Source organism: Agelaius phoeniceus, chromosome 3 (assembly GCF_051311805.1).
Source record: "Agelaius phoeniceus isolate bAgePho1 chromosome 3, bAgePho1.hap1, whole genome shotgun sequence".
In the NCBI taxonomy this organism is placed as follows: domain Eukaryota; kingdom Metazoa; phylum Chordata; class Aves; order Passeriformes; family Icteridae; genus Agelaius; species Agelaius phoeniceus.
The window spans coordinates 70,923,998-70,945,735 of record NC_135267.1 but is presented as its reverse complement, the minus strand read 5'-3'; the positions used below and the strand labels follow the sequence as shown (position 1 = coordinate 70,945,735).

Below are 21,738 nucleotides of genomic sequence, written 5' to 3'. Positions count from 1 at the left end.
CATAAAATATTAGAGTAATTCTTAATGGCACTATTTCCAAGTGTGTGATTTTGCTCTGAGAGGAAATGAAGGTGAGATCTTTCATTTCAAGTTTCTGAACCTGGTCTTCAGTAAAAACAATTTAAAAACCTTCTTAATACTGTTTTCAGTACAAAGAAAATGCCCTCTCCACACTGTCTACATCTTACCTCTGCAGGTTCACAAGTTCTGAGATTCTTAATTTTTTTATCCAAGAAGCGGAAGACTCTGATAGCCACTGGAAGATAATTTTCCTTTATGTGTGCATTGCAGCAGCGCTGAACAAGCACTGCACCAATTATATGAGTAGTTACTTTCTGTCTCACAGTGTCAGATTCTGTTTCAGCAACGACTATCAGGTCATCAACCTTAGGAAAAAAGAGTGGAGGACAACAAAAATCAGTATAAGAGTGGGACTTCCCTCTGACTAAACTGAACATGTAAATGAAAAATGGTGTGTCCTAGATTGCCAAGCAATATGTATTCTATTTGCCATCTATATGGCAGCTGTCTTCTGTTAAGTGGGCAGTTTACCATATCTCTTCCACAACCAATCCTCCCTCCAGGGAGACATCTGCTGATAACACGCTATTGAATGTCACTGCATGACTGATAAGAACTAGAGCATCTTCTTGTGAGATGCTCCACCCAGAGGGAGGAGCCAAGCATTCCTACCTGGATATAGTCTTGAGATTCTGGAACACCAGCACGGCTTCTCCACTGGATTTCCCAGAGGAGCAGCTGCCTTTTCCACTAGACCTTCAGAGGAAGACTACACCCTTTCTACAGGATCACTGCTCCAAGAGAACCACATCTGCCGCACCAGGAGGACTGCAGCCACAATTCCAATTGGACTGCTACCAGCACCCTGACCAACAGGGTGATATGTTGTATTCTAACTCTATCAGTGTTGTTTTGGTTTACTGCATTGTTTATTTTATCTTTTTAAAATTTTCTTCTCCAAGAAAGAACTGTTAAACCTGCTCCCATATTTTTGCTTGAGAGTCCCTTAATTTCAAATTTATGACAATTCGGAGGGAGGGGGTTTACATTTTCCATTTCAGGGGAGGCTCCTGCCTTCCTTAGCAGACACCTGCCTTTCTAAACCAAGACATGTTGTAATACTGTTTAGTTTCTATCATAGGTAAAAAGTTACTGTCTGCTGTAATTGTACTCTTTAAAACCTTGCAATGCACAAACATCAGTTTCTATGAACTACCCAACGGTATACCTGCTTACTCTCTAGAACTTTTCTTTTACTAAAGTAAAAATTCCTCAAATTCAGTTACACTAATCATTTGTCAAAAAAGGTAATCAGTTCTTTTCCTTACGTTAAGGAAGAAATTGGTTTTACATGGATGGTATTATGGTTTGGTATTTTGTGTATATATATATATATATATATATATATATGTAAATTGTGTATAAATACATGAATACATACAGACATAGATAGATATAATTTTTATATATACATGTATTTGCCTAGCAGCTTGATGATAGCATACTAGTGCCTAAAGCAGCCATGCAAAATTCTTCAATATCACATTTGTTTACTTACCTGAAAAGTAATCAGTCACCACCTGAAAAGTAAAACTTCTCTAAGGTTAGGCTGACATGGTATACTTACTATTTGCAATAGTAAGGAAGGGTCCTCTGATGTCAAATTTCCAGAAAGTAGAAGAATCATTTTCTCATTGGCCACTCGAACCAACTCTGCAGGCTCGGTAGATTTAATTGCCTCTTCAAGAGCTACTCCAAGGGAAAAAAAAAATCAAATCAATAATCTAGGCATAAAATTCACATATTAACATACTGGTGACTCAATAATATTTAGAATGAGTCAGAAACATACTAAACAATTTCTACCTCTTTTCAAAGAGTTTTTCCTAAATCCATTCACAGTTACTGCATGATAGCCTGATAGTGACAGCCTGCCTCCTTCAATATGTGTTTAGGTTCAATAAGGATGAGGTCCTAACTTGCCACAAGTTTTCCCTTATCAAACTAATTACAAGGAATGCTTTACCTTCTGGCCAGCCTTTCAGTAAAGGATGTAAAGAGCAGAGATCAGACTGTGACAAACAAACAGCCATTTTCCAATCTGCAGATTTTGAATTTGCATTAGTGATTATCATAAAAGGTAATAACTGCATTACTGCTGCATCTAGCAGTTCTTTCTTCTCTTTCAAAATCTCCTCTTTGACTAAAATTTTTACTGCTTGCTCCAAAACCTTGTACCTGAAAGAGAACAAATCATGTTGAAAATACATTACTCAAGCACATCAGCAACATTTCTTTGATTTGTTCTCTATTCTCCATGGTGATTTTCTGTATCTAAACAGCAGTAACAACACATAAGGAATTAATGGGAAATGGTATGAAAATAATTGGACATCTCTCTTGTAACTCAGCATAGACAGCATAACAAAAAGCATCTGCAGAAAAACACAGTTTTTAAAGTACTCTTTATAGTTACTTTAAAAAAAATTAATTTGTACAGAAAGAATGTAGACTAAAAAAAAAAGCACAAACATACCACTTTCCATCCTTCGAAAGATCAGCTTTCTGGAAAATGCTCAAAAGACTTGATACTATTACTTCTGGATTGACTTGTTCTCTGAAAATCTGAACGATAATCAAGAAAAATGAATGAAAATACAACAATATACAAAACAGTCAACCACATCACAATGGAAAATGCATCTGCTATAACAAGTGGGAACAGAGGTCAAACATGACTAACTGCATTCCTGCTGATGTTCATGAAATGAAAATACTATCAGGTGAAAAGAAGTAATAAGGCGGCCCAGTATGCCCTCTCGATAGCTAAAGTATGGAGAATTTATTGAATGTGGAAATGTTTGGTAAAATTGATAAACGATATGCAAAATATGTTATAATTAAATAAGAATTGCTTTTACTTTATATTACATCTGGATCACAAAAATAAAAGGCACATTAACAAAAGACACTAAAGTTTAAAGGAGCCCTCACGTGCTTCTATTCCTATTTACTGGTGATCAAGAATGAATGAACACACAAGACCAATTCCACTACTGCTAATAATATTCTCCACTACTACTAGCAGAAGCCATGAAGAGAGACTGTTACTCTAGCTGGAAACAATCAGTACAATGCATACCAGAGTCCTATCCAGTAAACCTGAGCTGGAGCTCAGGACTTTGCCACTATCAACTGACCAAATGACTCGCATATGGAAAAACTCAGCTGAGCACTTCTCACTGGAGTAATGTCTTGTGACTGCAACACTTTCCATCCAAAAGACAGATAGTGCAGCTTGCCTTTTTATAGAAAAACATACAGAATAAGCAGGAAATGTGCCTCAAATAATAATCAAAGATTTAAGTATGCTTCAGTAGCTACATTAAAAAAAAAAGGAAAAACAAAATTGATAAATTCACTTTAACTGCCTACCCCTTGGTAAGGATCAGGGAGCAGAGATTTGGGGGGAATTTGTGAAATGGCAAACAACACAAGCTTCCTGTATTTGTGCTGCTTTATCCTGTTAAAGGACAAAAGTCATCCAATAGGAACACAAGGACAAGAAAGACAACTACACAGAACACCTTCCAGACACACACATTGGAGACCAGGTAAAATCTCGCATGCCAAAAGACCCACTTACCTCCAAAGAACTGAGAGCAGACATCACAACATCTCTGTTGTCATCCTTGAGCCGTCCAAAAATTGCTTCTTCTATGAAAGCCTGATCAAAACCTTCCTGAAAAAATAAAGGAAAACAGAGTCAAAAGGAAAATAAATAATTTGTCTGTCAAACACTTTACAGGCTTTTAATATCTGAATTCTAGTGTAAGAGAAGTGGTAATATTATCTAAATTAAATCTCACAGGCAGACTAACTTTCAATAACAAAAGAAAGAAAACTAGAAATATTAACTAACTTGGATTTTATGAGAATGTGAGCAGCTTAATCAACAAGAACTATAACCAGACTCCAGAATATGGGGAAATGGTGACAGAAGCCTACTGAAAACACCATGAAAAGCAGTAAGGATGAGGTAGGCACAGTTTTACATACCACTCATCTTCAACTGCTAAGTTTGGCAAACAGCTTTTTGAAGACATTCTATGTTAAATCAGTTCTGTAAGGGAGAGGTTCAGACACAAACCTTAGAAGTTTCAATAACATCTTTCAAATGCTGAAGAGCCAGGACCCGCACAGCAGGCTGAGGATGATTCAAACTAAGCAGAAGGGAGGTATCAGAGACGTCCAGAAACTGAAATACAGATTTCACAGTGACCCCAGTGCATGTTAAAAATATTTTAAATATACATAAGGATAATGGGAGACATTCTTATGGCAATTTTTTGTATCAGAAGAAAACCTGCACAATCAAGACCTAGAAAGTTCAACTACAGTACAATGTTATTGTATAACTGTTTTAAATTATTAATTTTCCTCACTGTTGCAGAAAGTTTTTGGAAGATAGCTTGAAAAGTACAGTAGGCCACAGACACCATTATGTCCTAGAAAAGCATTACGCTTATCTAAGGATTCTGAGAAAGCTCTAGTGACAATGTCAGTGTGACACAGCACAGACAGAAACTGCTAAAAAGGCATCCCTGCTAGTCCAATTGCGTGCACTTATCTCAGGAACCTTAAAAGCTGGAAGAGAGTCATATGCCTTTGTTCTGCATGCCTTGTGTTTCTGTTAATACACTGTTACTCTGGCACAGAATCTGTGTCTTTGTTAAATAAGTACAAAAATACGGAAGCGCTTCTTTTTGTAGTTTGTCATGTTTGCTTTCAGTCCTTCAATCATTGCAAACAACAGCCATAATACTAACCAGCTCTTCTAATAAATTCCCAGGCCAGATCTGTTGTAGTAATGGTTATTCTGTGTTAGGCTGAGTTTCAATTGCTCTTCAGAAATGGCACAGGAAGAACTCTGTGGTGACTCAGACTCTTCCCTGTTACCGACTGCAAATGTTCATAAAATCAGTGCAAGGAAAAGGACCAAGCCATCTTCTCTCAACAGTGATAAAGTTGTTTCTCAGCTTTCCCAAAACAGACTCCTCTGCCACTGACAACATCCTTGAGGCCTTGCTGGGCACCACTGTGTTGTCACTATTGACCCCTACAGTTTATGTAGTGGCCATGTGTATAAGAAAAATATTATTGGTAGCAATTGGAGCAGGTGGAAATGCAGACATTTTAACCAGGGGAAAAATCTCACGCTTACAAGTCCTTATGAAAAAAAAAAAATTAAAAGACCTGATAGCTTTTGTTTAACCACAATTTTGACCAAGCTCCCCCCCCAAATATTTAATCAAGTTAGGATCCTTTACTTTGGTATTGGGTTGGTTTTTTTTCTTGTTGCTGTTGTTTTTTTTTTTTTCTTTTTTTTTCTTTTTTTTTTGTAGGAACGGTAGATAGCTTGTTCATAAGGAGTAATAGAGAGCAGAACTATGTTAAAAATCAGCCTTCTGACAGTATAACCATATAAGAGTTAGGATCATAATCCTACCTACCTTGTACTTGCCACAGCTTAATGAAAGAGAAATAAATTGATGAAAAAGATTTTGGTCAGCCTCATCTGTGCAATCTTCCAGGTGCTTCTCCAACACAGAGTCTAAGGCTTTAGGATACCTGCCAAAAGACAAAACCATCAATACTTTCTGCAGAGGATTATAGAAAAACATGTATTCACAGGAGAAATACAGGGAAAACAAAGGAAACTGAAAGCACATGCATTCATCCAAACCAGATAGTTTAAGTGGTTTTGCAAAGGCAATAAACCATTATATCTTAACACAAATGAATGATATGCAGACCACTAGGAGACATAATGAGCAGAGAAGGTCATGCTACAAAGTAAAGAGCTGTACATCCAGTAGGTCTGGGTCCATGTATTACAGTGATAACAAAATATATAAGGACAATCAGTAAAACAAAATTTGGACAGAGATTAGGAGTCAGTTATTACTTTTGTATCTATTTCAGCAAGACTATTGTGCTTACTACACCCAATAATCCAAGATCATAGTTGATATCACCACTCTACAGACTTGGGTACGTCACAGAAAAATGGAACTTACTTTCTCTCAAGAAGTCTGATGAGAGGAAGGATCTTTTGATTGAGTGCAGCCATTTTGGTGGGATTAGATTCAATCTCTGTGCCACAGGAGATAAACTCTTCAAGAAACTTGCTAAAATTACAAACAAAAGGAAAAGCCACCATGTTTTGCATGGTATCTTTTAATTTCTGTTATAAAGCACAGTACTTAACAGATAAGGATTAATACCCATTATTTACTGCAAGTACAGATTTGCTGCTGGCCTCAAATTTCACTCTGTCCCACAACTATTCCCACAAATGCTAAATGGATGGCTCTTCTGGGTTACTGAATGTTTAAATTTCAAAATCCACATCTGGACTTAATTTATGAACTCATAAAAACATACTCATATAATGCTAATGCCATTGTCAGGAATTATTTATAGTTAAACTGGAAGTGACTGCACTACTGCATAGGAAAAAGAACTGAAGTCAACTCACGAAGCCAGCAGGGAATCTAAATCCTTTTCCAGTGGAATACTCTCAAGAATAGCTTGAAGATGCTTGCTATAAATGTCATTTTCTAGCTCCTCAGATTCTTCTTGCTCCTCTAAGGACAATCATAAAAGATGAACAATAGTTAGAAAACAGCCCCCTCCTACTCATTAAAGCAAACAGCTTCTACAGGCATCATCCTCTGCTGAACCAAGCACACAACTTGAAGACCACAGCAGCACTAACTCTCTGTGATCCATTAGCAATGCTTTATACCAACATCATTAAAATGCCAAAGCCTGGATTGCTGCCAATAAATTCAAGGATGCTTTGGCATGTTCCAGACCTGCTGCTAAAAGCTATGCCAGCAACTACCCTAGAACATTCCTTGGTGTGAATCTGGACCTTTTTAACAAAACAGCTTTCCCAGTCGTGATTCAGCATTACAAAGCCACAGTGCAAACAGACTCTCTAGCACAGACACAGGCTACAACTGCATGTCAGCCAGCCTTGCTGCCCCAGACTGTTCCCAGGCACATTTAATCACTGGGGAAACACAGCTGTCCCCTAATTAACCACATATGGAGTACATGCAATCTACCCAAGATTTCATAGTACTACAATACACCTCTAAGAAGAAAAAAAAAAGAAAATAGAAGAAAAAAAGCAAACGCACAAAAGCTCAATCAGGTCTTCACATGTACTGGCACAGTTTCAATGGAAGAAGCAATTACACAGCTGTGACATCTACCACAGTTATCCATCCTAAGGCTGATCCAAGTTTTACAGAGAACCTGTGCTAACTTACCTGTATCACTTTTCATGATGGTGTGAACAAGGTGAGGCAACAGGTAGCGGAGGAGAGGAGAGATATCATAGCCTGCTGACAGGCCTTGCAAAAGCGTTACCAGTTCTGGAGTTTTGCACAGATAATTAAACGGCCTGCACAATTAAAAGGGGGAAAAAAAGAAAAGTATGTATGCTCATCTGGGTTACAAACACTTTCAAAACTATGCAGACTTCATGAGGATTCAATTTTCAGCATCAGGTAACAGCCCCACTGTAAACAAACACTGAAAAGATTCAACAGGCTCCACTTAATGCCAGGTGTTTATTGGCAAATTTAATATCCAAGAAGAAATGAGGGTACTGCCAGCCATGTTGAGCACAGCTGCTGCAACAGCACAGTGAACCTACCTACATTTTTTGCAAAGCTGGTAGTAAAAAGAAAAATACTTGTATGAATTACAGAAGATATCCTCACACTGCAAGGAGCATATCTATCCCCCAGAAGCAGCAAAAGGGATGAGAAGTAATCGTGCAATGACAGATCCTCTGAGGAGAAGCCATTTCGCTTTTGGCTCACACAAAGCCTCACCTTGTCTCCTTTTACACCCACCTGGCTGGATGCTGCATAACACATCAACCCCATACCTGCACTTTTTAACCTATGACAGTGTTTAAGCAGCTGGAAAGTAATCACTCTATATATCCCTCAGAAGATTTTTCCTATTGGAATACTCCTCTCTGACAGCAAGCAAATTCCTTGTAGCATGTGGGACTATGTTCAAATGCATGTTACCAGCAGAAGCCAACTGTGCCATAGCAGGGCAGACAGATGGATGGGAATCTCCCACACAAGTCCCCAGGAGAACACCTCAGCTGAAGTGAAACCAAACAAGGGGTGGTAGAGAAACACTTATGCTTCAGGTGTTAAACTACACCAACTCAAAGCCCTTCCACTGAAGGGGCAGAACTTCTTTGCACTTTCCAGAAAACCTCTTACTGGACAGAGCTCAGTTTTGCACACTGACATCAATCCCTTACTAAGAGAAGTAGCAGAGGCACCAAGAGATGACCAGCTCACACCACTGACACTCCCCTGCTGCAGTGGGCATACAAATTTTCAAAGTAAGCCAAAGGAGCTTGCAAGCCCTTTGAAATGTCAACTACTATAACTTCTGACAGGGAAGTATCCCTTTCATGATGAGGATATAAAAATTTCAAATAATCAAAGCACAGTTTGGAATTTTAGAAAGAGGGAAAATCTGATTCATGTAGACTTACTTCTTCCCAAGTTTATCTCCTTTCTGAGTTTGCAGAAGTAGGTTCAAGCAAGCCAGCCCATCCCTGATTAATGAGGGCATTTTAAATAATGTCTTGCTTATCTGTACCATCAAGGAATGCACTAAGGAAGTCTCCACTGTCACTTTTACTGTCATCTGACAGATTATCATGTATGTTGCAGCTCTGTAATCCTGTACAGAGGATTTCAAGCCCTAGAAAAAGAGACAAAGGTGAATTTTTAACACAGAATAACACAAAAGAGTACATTAAAATAATTTTTATTCTGACATCCACAGATGTTCTTTTCCATGTGTTAACGTTTAAGGTAGCTATAAACTCAACTTTCAAAAAAAAGCTGTCATGCAGGGCCCACAGATAAAGAAGACACATTTATTAACTACTGCTCTGTTTGTTGACAAAGCAACAGTCATGGACAAGAGAGCATATTAAAGCAGGCTATCTACCCTGACACAATTCCCTCATGGTTTAGTGTGATAAATCTCAAAGCAAAGACACTTTCAAACTGCGTATCCATTTCTCACAGCTCCATTCCTCATGCAGAGTAGAAAACAGTTCTTAAAGTGCTCATCTGAGGTGTGAAAAAACATTATTTCCCATGGGCCTTCACCTGCCTGAGGTTTCAAATCAGGCTGAGTGGTACAGTATGAATCACACAGGATGCCTCCCTCAGAGGTTATCTGCAGATGCACATCTGCAGAACACAGCACACTTCATCACACAGGAGGGAAACAGAGCTTCACCCACCTTTTGGACATAAGGGAGCAGCAGAGACACCATAGTGTCTGTTATCTTCTCTGCAGCTCCAAGAGCTGACACAATGGTGGAAGCATAAAACACAAGGAGAACTCTCAGTTGAGCTGAGTTGCCAGGACACTCTGAAAAGACCTGGATCACAGAAAAAAATCGGTTGTTCAGACATCAGGGCAAGTGGACATGCACATATGGCTTCTCTCAAACCACCAAAATCTTAGAACTCCAGCCTGCAAGCTCCAGCAGCTCCTGCTGGCACAAATGAAGTCATCTCCTCTCACAGCAGCAACCCTCACCAGAGGTTACTGCTCCTCCTCACAGACAGAAATGGGTGCCAACGTGGTTAATCAGAGTAAGGCAGCCAAAATCACTTGTGATCCTGGTGTACTGCTCAAGACTCAGAGCTGGACAGCCAAGAAGCTAAATGGTGTTATGTTTAACACCTCTTTCTACACCTGTGAATGTTACTGTGTCCGCTTTGCTTAGTTTGACAGCAATTGCATCCCAGTTCTCTAAATAACTGGATCTGTCATACATCTTACCCTTCTGAGACTACAGAACTAGCCCTCTATTTGACATTAACTGAAAAAAACAAAAAAAAAATTGCCCACCTTCTAACATTCTCAATTTCAAATTCTCATTAATATTTGAAAATGTGTATTTAAAACACCCATGACAACCCCCAGAAGAGACATGGAAATTCAGAGCACAGTTAAAAGACTAATGGCAGGAATGAGTTTATGGAAGAAATTAAGACAATTAAGTACCCTGAGGCAACACAGTAAATAATACAGTATGGCTAAATTGTTTTGTCATGGCTCATTGGTTCTCAGTCACTTCCCTATAAGAACTTCTGACAGACTGTCATCTTCACAAGTTATAATAAAAGAAGTCCTCATACTGTTTACTGATGAATGAGTTCAAAATACTAAGAAATAGCACATTACTATAAAAACCCAGGAAGACAAAGTGACAGCAAACAATGCTCTAGAATAAATGAACAACCTTCACAGATTTTGCCACCAGCCTGCAGATGAAATCCATGAAATCCAGGTCTTTGTAGCAGTGTGTAATGACAGTACCCCTTGCCAGAGGGACTCCAGGTTTCTTTACACAGTGGAAAAAAAGTAAAGTTAGAACACTCAGAGTAAAGTGAAGCACAAAAAGTAAAAATTACTATAATCTCTAAATTAATCCTACTGATCAGTTAACACCATTGAAACTGAAATATGTAATGGATTGCTACACACTGCTTTAGAATGTCTTGTGTCTACATTAAGACAGATGATGAAGAGAATTATATTTAAACTACATGTGAATAAACCTAAATTTTAGTAATTGATGTATCTTCCTAGCAGTAGCAAATACTTACACCTTAAGTGTGCTTTAACTTAGCCAAAACAAAGAGTAATTACAGTCAAAGCTTTTTAATATCAACTTCACCTTTAAAGAATGATAGCAGCAATAACATGTGGGCATCCAGGCTCCACTCCTGTAATTAAACCTTTCAGTACAGTTCTAAAACTAACCACATAAATTGGTGGACCATATTCATAAGCAGAGTAGAAGTGTCAAGATATTATTAAAAAAAGTCCCTCAAGGTCCTTCTATCTCGCATCTGTTAAGTACTTTACCCGTATTGGATCCATCCAATGCCATTTATGAGTTGGGCTTTTTATATCTAAAAGTTGAATAACTCTCACAAATAGATTAGTCTCATGATATGGCAGAACACAACCGATCAAACTGTCTTGATTGTAGAGATGAATGTGAAATCTAAGGAAAAGAACATACATATGTAGTTTAAAAGTATCTGGAAGCCAAAAAGGAAAAAAGACCCCTCCACATTCTTCTCAGAACACCTTGTTTACTTGCTTTTAAGCAAGACCTGACATGGTTGTCAGACTGACTCAGATCTATGGTCCACCTACAGTCCAGAAACTCAAGGTGGCCTGTATGTGCTAGAAGAAAAAACAGTGCAAGCATATATTTTCCCCTCACTATCAGCAATTTTAGGTCCCTGTACAACAACAATTTCTTCTGCACAGGCTTCAAGAGTAAATCAGATGTTACAAAAATCTAGTATGAATCTCTCAGTAAATATATGCATAGAACAAATGTGACTCAGAGAAGTATGTTTCAGGAAAATCACACACTCTTTCATGATAAGAAGTACTGCACTTTCTGCATTTGGATAGATTAATTTATATAAATAAATATAACATCACAAAATACTTCATTGTTTTTTTCTTCACACCTTCTTACAAAACCTTGAAATAAGAATAGTTAAGGTTCATGGTTTGTCTTAACATTGAAACTTTGCTATTTTACAAAGCCCACTTCTAAAAACACAATATAGAAGTGCCTCTCTGTGTGCTCTGTAAGATCCCTAGGGCTGGGCAACTTTGGTGAAATTGCTTTTATACAGAATATCATGACAGATCAAAATAATCACAGAAATTTATCAAAAGACAAAAATCTAATTAGCAAAGAAGAGCATCTGGCCCCATAAGGACTAAGTCTAAATGCACATCATTAACATTCTATCCTATTTTCAGAAAGCTGAAGTAAAATTATTCAAAATTTTTCTCACTGGGGAGAAATAAATCTTGCATTTCTAGCCTTATCTACTGACATGTAGGATATTTAGTGGATTACCTCTGAATCAGCCATTCAAGGCACTTCTGGGCTGGCTTAAGCATGAAGTAGGGGGACAGGTGAATGAGGAACAATGAAATACTCTTATCCAGCTGCTGATTTACTGCTTTAGTCTGAACACTGCGTTCAAGGCCTTTGGATGTGGAACTAAACAAACTGGCCTGGAACTCTTCAAATGAAGGATCAATGCCCATCAGCTCTTCTAAGCCAGTGCACCCTGTGGGGGAAAAAAAATTAATGGGAAGAATGCTTTTAACACAATAGTTTTTGTTCTCCAGTCCTACCCATTTACTTCCCCACTGGCTTATCCAACTTTTCTGCTATACTGGTACATGTCATCCTCACCAAGCAAACCAAAACAAAGAGTAAAGAGGGCTAAGATCAAAACCTTTGATATACTTGGAACTATTTCTGAACTGACAAAGAAAAAGAACATTAACAACTATCAGCAGAGTGCTCTTGCAGCAGTGAAGGCCAGCAGGCTGACGGAGGGGGGAACTGCCCCTTCCATTTGTGAGCTGCAGCTGGAGCCCTGTGTGCAATTTGAAGATCATCAGTAGAAGAAAAAACATTTCTGGATGTGAGTTCAGCAGAGGAATGCTGACATGGTCTAGGGGCTGGAAAACAACATAAAAGGGAAAGGAGGAACTGTTCAGCCTGGAGAAGAAGGAGTCAAAAGGAAATCTTTCTGCTGTCTGCAGCTACTTAACAGGATATGGTGTTGGTTATCAAGGAGATGGAGCCACTCTTCTCAGAGATGCACAGTGGAAGGATGGGAGGACTACAGATGCAAGCTGAACACAGGAAACTCAAACTCAATGATGTATGGATTTTATTTTTTCTAACAGTGGAATGATCAAATACTGGATCATAGATGCAATATTGGATGAGAGACCATAAAACTCCATCTTCAAACTCAGCCAAGCAGTTCTAGAGTAACTATTTAAGAAACCAAACAAACACACTGTGCTGCATCAAAGATAGAGATCTACAATCCTGTTACTTAAAACGGAAACACGATATCAATCTGCCTGGTTTTAGAAAACAGCTTTCTTATTCAAGAGTATCACATGCCTGGATAAAAATTTATACAAAAATGGAAAGAGATAGAGCATAAAGAGTTTGAAGTGTGCCAACACGGCAAAGGCTACTGCCACTTCACATTATTTGTGACCATAACGTTACCCAAGAGCAGAGCATCAGCAAGTTTTCATGAAACAAGAATTCATGTCAGAAGGCACATTGGGAGATTTCCAGTCCCAGGCTCTGCTCAAAGCAGGGTTAAAAGGGTCTCCAAAATTGGACTAGGTTGCTCAGGGCATTATTCTGTCAAAGTTTTCAAAAAAGTCACTTTTTTTCTTTTCTCAACCACAATCGCCCCAGACAATCCTGTTAAATGCTTGACTGTCCTCACAATGAAAAAGCTTTTCCTTCTATCCAGTTTTAACTCCTATTTTTCCAACTCATTCCCACTGTCTCCTGTCCTCCAGCCATACATGCCTGGTGCATCTTCTGGGAATATCGTCAAAGGCAATGGCTGGCTCCATGAGACATATCCAAAGCCTTCTCTTCTCCAGACTGACTGAGACCAGAGATATTCCTCTCATCAACTTTCCCTTATTGGGCAAATTCTTCAGTCCTTGAGCATCCTGGTGATCCCTGACTCTTCCCCACCACCTTACCCTCAATTGCCCAGAAACATGCTCGTAGAGGAACTGGTTTTCCCGAGGACTGGAGTGATGCTGACCAGCCGGTAGCTTCTTCAACTATTCTTTTAGCCTTTTTTGAATACGGGTTTGCCTCTCCTATTCATCTTCCTCCATCTGTTTTTTTGGAGTGTTTTTAAAACCAGTGGCATCTAAGCAGCCAAACTCACCAATGGCAAAAAACGTGTCCCTGTCAATAGTCGCGGCTTCCTTGCAGGTGAAGAGCAGCGATGCCACCTCGCTGCGGTCCAGGAGGCTGGGATCGGTCTGGGGAAGCGCCAGCCGCTTCAGCTGCTCCGCCAGGGACGTCATGGCTCTGAGTACCGGGGAAAGGAACCTCCGGAGAAAACTGGGGGGAGAAAAACACAGCAGGCCCGCCGATGGAGCAGCCGCATGCAACCAGCCGCCTCTCCCGGCCCCGGCGCGGCCCCGCTGCCGCTCGGGCGCGCACGTGTGGCCGGCCCGTCCGGGGAGGAAGGGGACAGAGCCCGGCGGTGACACGCGTCCCTGTCCCTGTACCGATCCCGGCCCCGGTCCCCGCCACCGACCTGGCTCCCGCCGGGCCCACGTGGGCTGCGCGCGCCGCTCACCCGGAAGTGGCTGCTCCCGAGGCTCGGGAAGTTCCCGCCCCGGCGGCGAGGGACGGGCCCGGGCCCGGGCGTGGGCCCGGCTGTGTCCCGCCTTCGGCCCCGGCCGGCGAGCGGCCCGGCGGGAAAGGGGCTGCAGCCGCCGGGCGAGAGCTGCGAGACAGCCCCGTGTCCAGCGGGCCGTGATACCCTGGCCTGTGTCAGGAGTAGTGCGGCCAGAAGGACCAGGGAAAGGATCAGATCCTGTGTCCAGCTCTGTGCCCTGCAGTGCATGAGGCGCTGGAGCGAATCCAGAGAATGGCTACAGAGCTGGTGAAGGGTCTGGTGCACAAGTCCTGTGAGGAGCAGCTGAGGGAGCTGGAGGTGTTTAGCCTGGAGAAAAGGAGGCTCAGGGGGACGTTGTCCTTGACGGTATCCAGGGGGGAGTTGGCCTCTGCTCCAAGAAACAAGTGACAGGACTAGAGGAAATGGCCTCGAGGTTTGCTGGTTTAGATTGGCTATTTAGAAACATTGTTTCACCATGGGGGTGGTCAGGCATTGGAACTGAAGGGAAGTGATGGAGTCACCCTCCCCGAAGCAGTTAGAATACATGTGAATGTCGGATTTAGGGACATGGTTTAGTGGTGGGCTTGGCAGTGCTGGGATAGTGGTTGGACACAATGATCCTAGAGGTCTTTTCCAACCCAAATGATTCTATGATTCAGCTGAGTGTGCGCCTCTTGCGGGAGGCCATGCCGGCGTGTGGCTGGTGTCCGTGAGGAAAGCAGCTGTTGTGGCCATGGAGGATGGTGTCACCCATCCAGGCAGGTGCCTCGCAGGGCAGTGTCCCGTGGAGGGATCACCCAGGTGCGGGGCAGGCCCAGCAGGGATCACCCAGGTGGGGGGCAGGCCCATCCTTTTCTACTGGCAGCATCCAGTCCAGGCACCAGCCAGGGTGGGAAGGCAGCGCAGTGGAGAGATGAAGACACCTCAGTGTGCCAGGGCTGCTGCTGGCTTTGTGCTGAGCCCAGCGAGGCAACAGCCTGGGCTGGGAGTGGGGATCCACCAAACATCTCTTCACAGTGAAGAGTAACATTTTATTTAAACGGTATGCTCTGTCTCACCCCTCGAAAACGTACGGTTTATTCCAAGCCTGTGATCCTCCCCTGCCGTGTCATGTATCTGTAATCCCATTGGCCCAAGTCTTATTCCGCGCCCACTTTGAATCTCCCTGTTAAGCTGTGCGGGGGAGACTAGGCTCTCTCTTAGCCTTATTTCTCCCTCTCTCCCCCTCCCTCACTTCTCCCTCAGAAACCATGCAGCTCCCGGGGGTAGGATCCCCAATAAACCCTCATCTCATTAGCGTCCTCAGAAGCCGTGTGGAGTCCTGCCTGCTGCTGCTATCAGCGAACACGCAGCCTAGGGGGCTCCCCGGAGACTATCCGGGAACGAACAAACCAACAGCAACAAGAGATGGAACAACGAGGACAACCAGAGTTGTTCCACTTTAAGATTTTACCGTATCTGGAGTGAGTGAAGTTAGGGAAAGTGCAGGACTCCCATGAGCAGAAGGTACTGAAAGCTGCAGTGATTTGTGTGGGCTGGATCGTAGCTGCAGAACCAGAGAATGATACAGACTGGAAGAGTCCTCCGATTCAGCCCCAGAACAGGGCCAGCTTAGAGCATTTTGCTCATGGTTTTGCCCAATTGTGTTTGGAATATCTCCAAGGGTAGAAACTCCATGGCTTCACTGAGCCTCTCATCCGAAATTTGGTTAACCTCAGATTAAAAATAAATTTCTGATATTAAAACCTGTGATGTCTCCCATCAGTTCGCATTCAAGATTGCATGGTTCTGGACCTGGAAGTCGGTGCATAAAGCCATAAAGGGAACATGGCTTGTGACAAAACCAAGAAAAGCCTGGCAAAAAATCAGAAATAAAATTTATCCCAACTGATGTCAGCAGATGGACAAAATGATGCCAAAGATAACAATTCCAGCATCAGTTCTGTAAAACTATTTCCACATATTGTTGAAAAGCTTCATAGCTATGACAGAAATAACAGATTTGTTTGTAAGACTGCTGTATTTGGCAATCATTTAACATGCAGTAGAAATATGAAATGCTGATAAAAGTCTGGGATTTTTAAAAATAAATCTCTGCAGAGATTTATTTAAATGCCTAATTTTATCCATTGTGAGTGTCCCCTGATTTCAACATTTTGTTATTCATCTCTGATTTTATTTTGCTTGGGTTAAACCCTTGTAGGTGTGGCAGCAGAGGGAGGAAATGCAGCTGGATGTCCAACTCTGTGCCTGATGATATTTACCAGTGCCTTCTTAGAGAGTGTGTGTTAACTCTGTATCACGTTCCTTCTGACACGGTATGATCTGGATGTAATCACAGCAATTGCTGAGCTGGTAAGAGCTGCTACCACTGCAGTTACAACAGTGTCAGAGTGTTTGGAGGATATAACTGGTTTAACAGGAATTGATATTATTTTTCTGATGGTTCTAACACTTGAGATTCTGATCACTGAGCAAAGGGGCTGGCTGGGAGTGGTGCAAACCAAAAGGCCAGTTTTACTGCACTTTTTCACATTCCCTGTGACTTCTGTGTATCCTTTTCTTTCATGAAACTTTCAAATGACCTTACTTTTAGCATAACTTAAAACCATAAAAAATATGCCTAAATTAAATTTTTAGGCATATTTCCATGCCTAAAAATGCCAAACATATTGCAAGGGGCAGAAAGTTTTCTAAACCAAGAAAACTAGTCTTGTTTGTTGTGTTCAGCAACAGGCTTCATTATTTAAATACTCTATCCAGAAAGATAAACTGGAAGTTGTAAAAGCTGGAAATCGTTCAGGTTCTGTTTTTTCCCATGGAGAGCTGCAAGACAAAAGTTTTATACCTTTCTGCTTTCTATTCCATCCTTGTTTGGTTTCAGAGGAAAGCTGGGATTTCCCTTGGAAGTTAATTGGAGGAACAGAGACACCTTTTACAGAGAGAAAAATATTTGTTCTTGATTTGATTATAAACAATGTTTTGTGGAAAAATATTAGCTCAGAATGTCTATTAGGAAATATGCTTAGTTGGCATTGTAATTATTCAGTGTTGAAGCTGAGCCTCATGGAGATTTGCTCCATGCTAGACTCTGAAGGGTGCTTTTTTGAACTGACATCCAAACCCATTTCAAGTAGTCTCTTTATTTTCTCATGACATAGATGGTCTGTGTAGGTGAAATTCTGATAGCCACACTACAGCTGAGATCACCTCTGCTGATGGCTGCTATTAAACTACAGGCACACAGTTTGTGGTGATTGGGAGTGGGGCTGTGGCCATCTCAACTGTGACGTTAAATTGCATTTGAAAGAATATATTGTCTGTTAAAGTTCTTAGGGTCTCAGAATATAAACTGTCATATGCTAATTTTTAATTGGGATAAAGGTGATCTGTTTCAAGCATTTTCTGCATGTTATTCACTTGTAAGCATTGGTGTGTTTGAAAAGGTTTGATTGAGAAAGGTAAGTGCCATGAAATTTTAAGTGTCCTTTGCTTTTGTAAAAGTACCACCACTAAGTTTGTGGTATTTCTGGAGAAAATATAATGCATATCTTTATATAGTTAGAGGTCTAGTCTTTATATTCTTGTTTTTTTCCAACTCAGCTTATAAGCTGTGCATTGAGCAGAGCTTCATCTACCTTGATAAGTAATGCACCCAGCAGGAGGGGATTTGTAGAATGAAGTGGTGCTGAGGAACCCTCATCATGCTATATGCATTTCAGAAGTTTTATGCAGGTCTGATCAAAACCCTGTGAGCTGCACTCTTGGAATGCATCTTTCTGATCTGGCTTCATTTGTAAGCAAGAGGTGGGAGGAATTTCATGTAGAGAGAAAAAAGGATTCTCTTCTGATTAAAAAAAAAAAGAAGAGACTGCTCAGTAGTGTTCAATTGTAATATGTCAGAATGAATGTGAAGGAATTGAGTGCTACCTATGCAATTCAGTGTTTGCATACCAAATTACAGTGCTTATATTAAATGCTCTTAAGCATTCTCAAATTGTTATTAATTTACTAATATGCGACTTCTTTTTTTCCTTCTTGCACCACCTTCTGTAATCTTGTGAGCCACCGTGATAAACAATTCTGAAGGAGAGAGAAGAAAGCCACCTTCCCTGTGCTTCCTATCACTTGCTAATAATCTTGGTATGTTGCCTGACATTTCCCCATGCCATTTCTAATTCTGGTGTTTAAAGTACCATCTGATTGCAGCATAATGAAGTAACATTAAAACCTTTCTAGGATATACAAAGATTGTCACTTTTTCGGAGTGTATGAAGTTCTTTAATGTTTTAAGCAAAAGTAAGTTAACAAATCTATGTGTTTAATGTGGATTTGTGGCTGCTAACTGAACTGGAAACCAATCTGTGTTTCAGAGTAGTGGCTTGAACACCTTGTTCACCCAAGGTAATTTTGTTATCAAGGAATATATTGTGTTTTGCCGTTGGTTTTAGGAGCCATGGTGAAGTTTTGTAGTTTGGGAGACTGCTACTCTGAGCTAATCCATGTCCTTTGTTCTTAATTGATGTATGTATATGCTTCCTATTAGAACATTATCATTTATAAGGACACACCTGTCTGAATTTATAGAGTTACTGTGATTATCAGGAAGAACCGTGCTTTATTGTGTTCTTTAGGTTAATTAATATATTTTTCTCTATTGTCAGTTCTTTCTGTACCCTATGACAACACAGCAGTCACCTTTCACTCGTGGGCATTGTGAAATGATGAGGCAGTACCTTTCTGCAGGGCACATGTTGATAAGGCCTTGAGGCCATTACTCTCTTGGCTAGGCTTTTGCTATAAGCAAAGAGATGGGAGCTGTTTTGCCCTATAGCAATGCATGGATCTAAAATGAGGGAGTTAAGATTTCTTTTCCCTATCTGCTTTCTCCCATAAGGGCTTGATCTTTTTATGCTTGCATCAGTGAAACTCAGGAGTAATTCTGATGAGGTCAGTGAAGCTGTATGAGTGTACAGCTGGGCTACCTGGAGGCAGACACAATCAAGCATAATTCATAGAATCACTGAATGGTTTGAGTTGGAAGGGGCCTTATAGATATCTAGTTCCAACCTCCCCACCATGGGCAGGGACACCTTTCACTAAACCAGGTTACTCAGAGCCACATCCATCTTGGGCCTTTAACACTGCCAAGGTTGAGGCATTTACCACTTCTCTGGGGAACCTGTCCCAGTGCCTCACCACCCTCACATTAAAGAATTTCTTCCCAACATCTAATATAAAGCTACTTTCTTTCAGTTTGTAGCCATTCCCTGTGTCCTGTCACTACAGCTCTTGACAAGGAGCCCCTCTCCTCCTTCCCTGTATACTCCCTCAGATAGTGAATAGTTACTGTTAAATCTTCACACAACCTTCTCTCCTCCAGGGTGAACAGCACCAACTCTCTCAGCCTGTGTTCATAGAATGGGTGCTTCAATCCTGTTATCAACTTTGTGGTCCCAGCAGTTCCATGTTCTTATGTTGGGAGCACCAGAGCTGGATGCAGCACTCCAGGTGGGGGTCTCACAAGTGCAGACTAGAAGGGCAGAATCCCCTTCCTTGCCATGCTGCTTTGGATGCAGCCTGGGATTCTTTTGGCTTATTGGACTGTGAGCACACATTGCTTGATTGTGTTGAGTTTTTTGTCAACTGTCACCACTCAGTGGTGGTTGAGGTTATAGAGAGTTGTAATTCTCACTGCTGGATCAGGCTGAAGGGAGAATAATTCTTGAGTTGAGCTGAAGGGCTGGAAGAAGTTTCCTTGCTAGGCAATGCATCCAGCACATCATTGACTTACTGACCACTGTGGGAGGCTGTGTCATGTTTTCCTGGATTTCCTTGAAAATCTACTGTTGCTTCCCCCAGCCATAAATTCTCATGTTAAGCTGCATTCCAGATCTAATAATAAATAGAAATTCTAGAACAGGTGGAAGCTGTTTTGGGGATCTTACTGTACTCAAGTCTTTCTGATATGGTAATACAGACTAAAGGCTTCTGAATCAAAATTGCTGTAAAGGAAGCTTTTAAATATATATTCTACATAAGGAGAAATAAGCCCAAAATAAGCAAACTAGCTTCAGCTAGACACATGCAGAGAAAGCATTGTCTTGAAAAGAGTAGGCAATAGTAATTTTTGTAAATCCATTTGGGGTAGTCTAGTTTATCCTAAGAGCATTAGGGAGAGTAAGGAAGACAAATGGAGAAGGTAAAGAATGGAAGAAAAAAAGCTGTTCTTTCAGTGCAGAGCTGCTTGATGAATAGTGACTTTTTTGTTTGTGTAAAAAAGTCAGCTAGAAAGTTGGATTACAGAGACTGCATAATAGTTGCAATGAAAAGTAGGAAAAATGTCTCTCATGATTGCTGTGAATGTATAGTCCTTTGTCATGCTCTGATGTTTCTTAGCCTGGGGAGTACAATACTGGAGTGTATAAATTAACTGTTTTTATGAAAAGGTGCCTGTGCCAGACAATCTGCTGAGAGAGTAGGTGTTATAGATCTGCTGTGTGGTAGTTGTGAGTCACATTGTTTAATGCATTGGGAGAACTTGGAAGTTGGAGTGTAGCAATGTGGCCATTGGGGACTTGGGTGTAATGAACAATAATGACAGTAGTGTGTACCAGATATGTCTCATTGTTCATAGCAGGGCTGTCAACAGGAGGAGAGACAATAAACTGAAGGATGGGAAGGAGGAAGAAGTGATCAATAGGGACATGCTTAACACTTTCCTTACTGCAGTGTATATCTTGCTATCACCTCCTTTAGTTGCCTGTTCATCACAGGTGTTGGCACAGCAGCAGATCTCACTCACCCATTCCTGACCTGCAGTTGTTCAAACTTCTATTTGCTTGTCAGCCAGCCACTTTTTGTGTCTTTTTAAAAACGTTATGATGACTCACAGCTCTTTCCCTGAAGAGGAAATAGTGTTGTTCCTATCTGGATGCACTAAATACAGATTCCAGCCTTTTTCCCAGGCTGGCTACTGAAGTCTGTGTTGCTTTCATTTCTTCATTTGTCCCAGCCGCTGCCAGTCCATGGGCCTTTTCTGCAAATGGTGAATACATGATTTAAACTACAGTGAGCTCACAACTTTACATGACAGTTCCTGAGAACAGGTATGGTCTGCATTCAGTAGCACAATAAAGAATATTTATTTGCTGATTTTGCTGTTCAGTTATATTCAGTTACATATTTGGTTTATCCACATTCTAAAGTTTAATTATTTTACGTACTTTTTGTGTAGGAATGAGTTATATGTTCGTGTAATGCCTGGCACAGTGGCACTGTAAACACTGCGAGAAACAGAACATTTTTTAATGTTTGTGTATGTATATGTGTGTACATATATGAGAGA

General features: G+C 40.9%; 2 protein-coding genes across 4 annotated transcripts in view; one reads left to right on the top strand and one right to left on the bottom strand.

Annotated features, from left to right (window-relative positions):
* Nucleotides 1-14,376, bottom strand: part of HEATR1 (HEAT repeat containing 1) — a 35,931-nt gene extending 21,555 nt beyond the window's left edge. Inside the window, exons 1-17 of the mRNA XM_054630763.2 lie at nucleotides 14,307-14,376; nucleotides 13,929-14,107; nucleotides 12,053-12,269; nucleotides 11,029-11,170; nucleotides 10,400-10,501; nucleotides 9,389-9,529; nucleotides 8,624-8,835; nucleotides 7,365-7,498; nucleotides 6,563-6,671; nucleotides 6,102-6,212; nucleotides 5,535-5,652; nucleotides 4,172-4,279; nucleotides 3,668-3,763; nucleotides 2,558-2,646; nucleotides 2,048-2,259; nucleotides 1,649-1,770; nucleotides 189-386 (exon numbers count right to left, since the gene is read on the bottom strand). Of these exons, the coding sequence (XP_054486738.2) occupies nucleotides 189-386; nucleotides 1,649-1,770; nucleotides 2,048-2,259; nucleotides 2,558-2,646; nucleotides 3,668-3,763; nucleotides 4,172-4,279; nucleotides 5,535-5,652; nucleotides 6,102-6,212; nucleotides 6,563-6,671; nucleotides 7,365-7,498; nucleotides 8,624-8,835; nucleotides 9,389-9,529; nucleotides 10,400-10,501; nucleotides 11,029-11,170; nucleotides 12,053-12,269; nucleotides 13,929-14,070 (2,253 nt within the window). The 5' untranslated portion in view covers nucleotides 14,071-14,107; nucleotides 14,307-14,376. The remainder of the gene's footprint in view (nucleotides 1-188; nucleotides 387-1,648; nucleotides 1,771-2,047; nucleotides 2,260-2,557; nucleotides 2,647-3,667; nucleotides 3,764-4,171; nucleotides 4,280-5,534; nucleotides 5,653-6,101; nucleotides 6,213-6,562; nucleotides 6,672-7,364; nucleotides 7,499-8,623; nucleotides 8,836-9,388; nucleotides 9,530-10,399; nucleotides 10,502-11,028; nucleotides 11,171-12,052; nucleotides 12,270-13,928; nucleotides 14,108-14,306) is intronic.
* ACTN2 (actinin alpha 2) overlaps nucleotides 1-21,738 on the top strand; it is a 120,840-nt gene that overhangs the window by 22,458 nt on the left and 76,644 nt on the right. Inside the window, exons 1-2 of one of the 3 annotated variants that reach the window (XM_077175570.1) lie at nucleotides 14,405-14,823; nucleotides 16,594-18,533. The gene's annotated coding sequence lies outside the window, so the exon portion shown is untranslated. Of the gene's footprint in view, nucleotides 1-14,404; nucleotides 14,824-16,593; nucleotides 18,534-21,404; nucleotides 21,500-21,738 lie in introns of those variants that run through there. The other 2 variants (XM_077175571.1, XM_077175572.1) reach the window with 2 other exon arrangements.